The 6000-nt window shown below is 42.7% G+C and overlaps 1 protein-coding gene across 4 annotated transcripts in view; it reads right to left on the bottom strand.

Annotated features, from left to right (window-relative positions):
• Positions 1-768: 768 nt before the first annotated feature.
• slco2a1 (solute carrier organic anion transporter family, member 2A1) overlaps positions 769-6000 on the bottom strand; it is a 151455-nt gene continuing 146223 nt past the window's right edge. For all 4 annotated transcript variants that reach the window (XM_087993914.1, XM_087993915.1, XM_087993917.1 and 1 more), the window contains one exon: positions 769-2382. In XM_087993914.1, coding sequence (XP_087850040.1) covers positions 2262-2382 — 121 coding nt within the window. In that variant the 3' untranslated portion in view covers positions 769-2261. The remainder of the gene's footprint in view (positions 2383-6000) is intronic.

Below are 6000 nucleotides of genomic sequence, written 5' to 3'. Positions count from 1 at the left end.
AACTAGCTTTAGGAAATAACTTCGAAATAGATTGTTCATGGCCAATAAATTACAAAGTCCTGACAGTAAGAGTAGCTGTATAATTTTACACTATATAACTAACTTTATACTAATCTTATAGCAAATAAATTAAAACTAACTTATTTTGATTTTTTTCTATATATAATCAGAACAGTGGAAAATATAAGAGGAATAGTTGAATTTGATCAAATAAAATACAATGAATTACAGAATTAGTTCTGTCCCTGTAGATTGGCCAGCCTGAGCAGCCCGAAGGAGGGTCGCAATTAACTTTGGAATGTGAATGAATAGGGTTCATACAAAGTTCTCAAGGCCTGGAGATTACACTGCCTGCTAAACACCATGAGATTATCGGAACCTGGGATGCCCATCATTAATTAGGTGTTTCACAAGATTGGTTATATGGATTAGGAGAGAAGGGCTGTAATATGTTGTATCTGATCATTGTCATACAGAATAGTATAAAATACTACTTTTTATTGTACAAGTTAGTGTGTCACTGATCTTTCTTCTGATCTGAGCCAAAGATTAAATGAATAATTGAGTTTGTGCATTGAGGCCGTCTGCCTCCATAAGTTTTTATCCCCAGTTGATGGCTACGCTCCTACAAAGGTATCAAAAGATCTATTATTCATAAAATCTGGGTAGGAACAATTAGACAATTTTGAGGGTAATTGAATGTTTAAACTTCATTGTGTTGTAAATCCAGTGACTGAGAGGTTGATTTACTTTAGCTTACTATCCATGTGTTGTAACACTAAATTGAATTTATTATCACGTGTACCGAGGCACAGTGAAATGCTTTGTCTTGCGAGCAATACAGACAGATCACATAGTTAAGTAGCATAGGTAAGTAAATAATAAGTAAACAGCAGCAAAAACAAAAACACAGCTACAGGCGAATGTTAAGAGTTTGAGTCCGACAGTAGGGTAGAAACCTTTTTGAAACCAGATGGTGCATGTGTTCAGGCTTCTGTACGTTCTCCCCGATGGTAGAGGTTGTAGAAAAACATTGCATTGCCAGGATGGATGGATCTTTGAGAATGTTGGCGGCCTTTCCTTGAATCTATAGATTGACCTTTGTGATTGTCCGGGCTGAGTTCATCACTCTCTGTAACAGTCTCCGATCTTGAATGGGTACAGTTGCCATACCAGGTAGTGATATATCCAGACAGAATGCTCTCAATGGCGCACCTACAAAAGTTGGCAAGGGTATTTGCTGTCATGCCAAATTTCCTCAGCTGCCTGAGAAAGAAGAGATGTTGTTGGGCCTTTTTAACAATGCGTCCACATGAAGAGTCCAAGAAAGCTTTGTTGTGGATGATCACTCCTAGGAGCTTGACACTGTCCACTTGTTCCACCTCTGTGCTGCTAATGTGTAGGGGGGGGGCATGAATAACATCCCACTGAAAGTAAAGGTCTGCTCCAGCAGAGTTTCTGTTCTTGATTTCAAACCATGGTCCTCCTTATTTATTGTAACCTCCTCCAACATGGTAATTTCTTTAACAGTACTTCCAATTGTGGCCTGCCTGATCAATCCCAACTTTTATCACTCCATAAACAGCAGTTGTGCTTTCAACAGACATGATGAATTCTAGAATTTGCTCCCTGACCCCCTCCATCTCTTTACCTCTCTTCTGTCTGTGTGTTTTTCTCGCTCATTGGTCTCTCACTCGTTTGTCTGTCTGTCTGTTTCTCTCACCTATCTGTTTTGTCTGTCTCTTCCACCTGTTTCTCTCCCTCTCTCTCTCGCTTCCATCTGTCTATCTAGTCTCTCTCGCACTCATCTGTCTGTCTCTTTCTCTCATCTGTTATCTGTTTTTTGTCTGTCTGTCTCTCTCTCTCTCGCGCTCTCTCTCTCTCTCTCTCGCGCTCTCTCTCTCTCTCTCTCGCGCTCTCTCTCTCTCTCTTTTAAAGATGCTCATTCATATTCTTTGAGACAAGGTTTTGATCTAATAGCTATTTACGTGGTTCGATGTCAAATTTTCTTTGTATAGTCCCTGTCTTGGGATGTTTAACTGCATTAAAGGTGTGTTATAAATGCAAGTTGTTGTTACTGAGGGTTCTTGATATTGCTCAATTTTTTCTCATTGTCAAATAAGTATAGTGATTTTAACTCTGAAATAAATCAACACTATAATTCAAAGTATTGTTAAGTAAATGATTCAGATACAAAAATAATTTGTAGGTTGGTCAATTGTGAAGTAATGTCAGTTCCCATTATATCAACTGGAGAATCTTCATACTGCCGTTGTGTTCTGTACAGCAATCTTACGTGCACTGAACGTCTTTGCTTTCCAACCAGCAATCAGTAAAAGCAATGTTCCAAGGGCATTATAGCCAAGTTGTAGACCCAGGTACCTGCCGAACATTAAAATAGTTAATAGAATGTCATTTTTATATGATCTACCTTCATAGGAAAACAAAAAAAGCTCATTATGGGACAATACAGGGCTTGTTAGAATAATTAACAGTGATATGTGATTAGCGTTACATTTCGAATCCAGAGCAGAATTCTCCGTCGCATTTCTGTCACATTTCCACCCCTTTCGGCATTCTGCAGAGACCATTCCCTCTGAGACTCCCCTTGTTCTGTCCACACCACCCATTCCGGCACCTTCCCTTGCTGCCGCAAGAGGTATAAAGCCTGCGCCCACATCTCCCCCCTCAACTCCATCCAAGGCCCCAAAGAGTACATCCAATCCTACAAAGCCAAACATCTCATCGACAGTGTCTGCTGCTCTCAAAGTGTTCTCCTCCACACTGGGGAGACAGGATGCCAACTCACGGACTGTTTCAGGGAACATTTCTGGGACACTTATGCCAAACAATCCCATCACCCTGTGGCTGAACACTTCAACTCTCCCTCCCACTCTGCAAAGGACATGTAATCCTGGGCCTCCTCCACAGCCAAACCCAACACACCCAATGCCAGGAGGATGAATGCCTCATCTTCCACTTTGGGATCCACCAAACACAGGGCATCAACGCAACTTCACCAGTTCCCGCACCTCTCCTCTCCCCACCTAACCCCAGATCCAACACTCCAACTCAGCACCACCCTCTTGAACTGTCTTACCTGTCCATCTTCCTTCTCACCTATCCACTCCACCCTCCACTCCAACCTATCACCATCACCCCCACCCATCTTCCCCCATCTCCTATTTATCTCTCATCCTATGCAGAGTTAACCCACGTAAGGCTGCTGGGCCAGATAACATCCCGGGCAGGGTGCTCAGACGTACTGGCAGATGTTCTCAAGGACATCTTCAACATCTCCTTTGCTGTGCCATTGTTCCAACGTGCTTGTGCTGAAGAAGTCTTCAGTGTCCTGTCTTAATGACTATCCCCTTTTGCGCTTACACCCATCACCATGTAGGCTTCAACAATGCTCGTGATGCAGATATTAAGACCCTGCTGCCCCCTTCACTGGACACCCTGCAGTTCGCAAGTCAACCCAACCGCTAAACAGATGTCATTTCCACAACCCTCCATCTGGCCCTAGCCCACCTGGAGAAGGACACCTACCTCAGGCTATTGCTCATAGACTTCAGTTCTGCATTTAACACCATCATTCCTCAGCATCTGATTGGAAAGCTGAGTCTGCTGGGCCTACATACCTCCCTGTGTAACTGGATCCTGGACTTCCTGGCTGGGAGACCTCAGTTAGTCTGGACTAGGAACAGCATCTCCAACACCATGACAGAGATCACGGGGCCCCCCAGGCCTGTGTGCTCAGTCCACTGCTGTTCACCCTGCTGACACACGACTGTGCAGCAATGCACAGTTCGAATCACAGCATCAAGTTCGCTGATGATACGGCTGTATGGGTCAGCATACAGAGAGGAGGTGCAGCAGTTAATAGACGACTGCAGAGCCAACAACCTGTCTCTGAACGTGCACAAGACAAAAAAGATGGTTCTTGACTTCAGGAGGGCATGGAGCAACCACTCTCCACTGGACATCAACTGCTCCCCTGTAGAGATTGTGAAGAGCACTAAATTTCTTGGCACACACCTAGTGGAGAATCTCACCTGGACCCTCAACGCCAGCTCATAGCCAAGAAAGCCCAGCAATGTCTCTACTTTCTGCGCAGGCTCAGGAAAGCCCACCTTGTCACTGACCCTGCAGTCCTCACTTTCTCCCAAAATGGTCCATGCCAACCAAAATATCCGTCCACGCTAATCCCATTTCCTTGCACTTGGCTCATATCCTTCTAATCCTTTCCTATCCATGTATTTATCCAAATACTTCTTAAATGTTGTCAATGTACCTGCCTCAACAACTTATATTGACAGCTCATTCCATATACATTCCACACTGTGTAAAAAAAGTTGTCCTTCAGGTTCCCTTTTATTTTTACCCCTCTAACCTGAAAGTGATGCCTTCTAGTCCTCCATTCCCTAACCCTGGAGAAAAGACAGAGTGCATTCATTCCTTCCATGCCTCTGATGATCTTACACACCTCTATAAGATTCCCCCCTCAGTCTCCTACACACGAAAGTAAAAAGTCCTGGCTTGTCCAATCTCTCCTTAAAATTCAGACCATTGAATCTAGGCAAATTCCTTGTAAATTTATTTTGCACTCTTTCCAGTTTAATAACATTCTTCCTATAGCAAGGTGACCAAAACTGACCACAATACTCCACGTGCAGCCTCACCAACATCCTATACAACATAACTTCCAACTTCTGTATTCAAAGCTGTGACTGATGAAGGCCAGTGTGCCAAATGCACTCTTCATTGTCCTGTCTACTTGTGACTCCACTTTCAGAAAACTGTAAACCTCTGAAAATCCCTCTGTTCCGCTACACTCCTTAAGGCCCTACCATTCACCATGAAACTCCGACCTTGATTTGACTTTCCAAAATGCAAGATGTGCGGTTGTAATCCTATAACCATCCACCAATGAAGATGCTGTTGAGAGTCAGTTTTGCATCTTCCATTCTGCACCAAAACAGTTGTAGACTGCTTTCCAAATTCCACTCAATTTTAGGTATTTGATACCCAATTTCTTCATACTTAAGTACAAATAAGGCAATAGTTGGATTAACATGGGATAATCATTAGATAGGATGAATGATTTTTATTTATTAATATTTGCGAAATGAACTAGTCAAACTGAGGTTTTTGTATAAGTGCAGTTCAAGCTCAGACTAAGGGAAACAGAAATAGTACAGACCTTTATGTACAATACACACTTCCAAATGCAGTAAGTGGATTAAATTTACAAGTAGTTTGGACAGAGATAGTCAAAGAGATGTACAGCATGGAAACAGACCCTTTGGTTCAACTCATATTTAGGATATCTGGTCGGCATAGATATCTAGTTCCAATTGCCAGCACTTGGCCCATACATCTCTAAACACTTCCTATTCATATACCCATCCAGATGCCTTTTAAATGCTGTAATTGTACCAGCCTCCACCACTTCCTCTGGCAGCTCATTCCATACACGTAGCACCCTCTGCGTGAAAATGTTGCCCCTTTATATCTTTCCAGTCTCACCCTAAACCTGGAACTGTTCTGGATCCCCCCACACCAGGGAAATGACCCTGTCTCTTTACCCTATCCATGCCTCTTATGAATTTATAAACCTCTAAGGTTACCGTTCAGCCTCCCACGCTCCAGGGAAAACAGCCCAGCCTGTTAAGCTTCTCCCTGTAGCTCAAACCCTCCAACCCTGCAACATCCTTATAAATCTTTTCTGAACCATTTCAAGTTTCAGAACATCCTGCCAATAAGAAGGAGAACAGAATTGAATTCCAAAAGTGGCCTAACACAGAAGCAATTTATAAGAACCATCGGGGTGATAGTAATTATCCAGGTGCGTCAAAATGGCTGCTGCTGTGGAAATGAAGGAGTATATGAATATAGAAAAAATGGAAAACAAAAGTAGAAGTAGACCATTTGGCCCACTTCAATTTAACATGAAAACAGAATTGGAATTGTTTCCATTCTCAGTGGTAATACTATGAA

This window comes from Chiloscyllium plagiosum, unplaced genomic scaffold (assembly GCF_037043375.1).
Source record: "Chiloscyllium plagiosum isolate Xiang-an unplaced genomic scaffold, Cpla_swu_hap1 HiC_scaffold_13, whole genome shotgun sequence".
NCBI lineage: Eukaryota > Metazoa > Chordata > Chondrichthyes > Orectolobiformes > Hemiscylliidae > Chiloscyllium > Chiloscyllium plagiosum.
The sequence above is the reverse complement of the archived record's forward strand: the minus strand, read 5'-3'. Positions and strand labels throughout refer to the sequence as shown.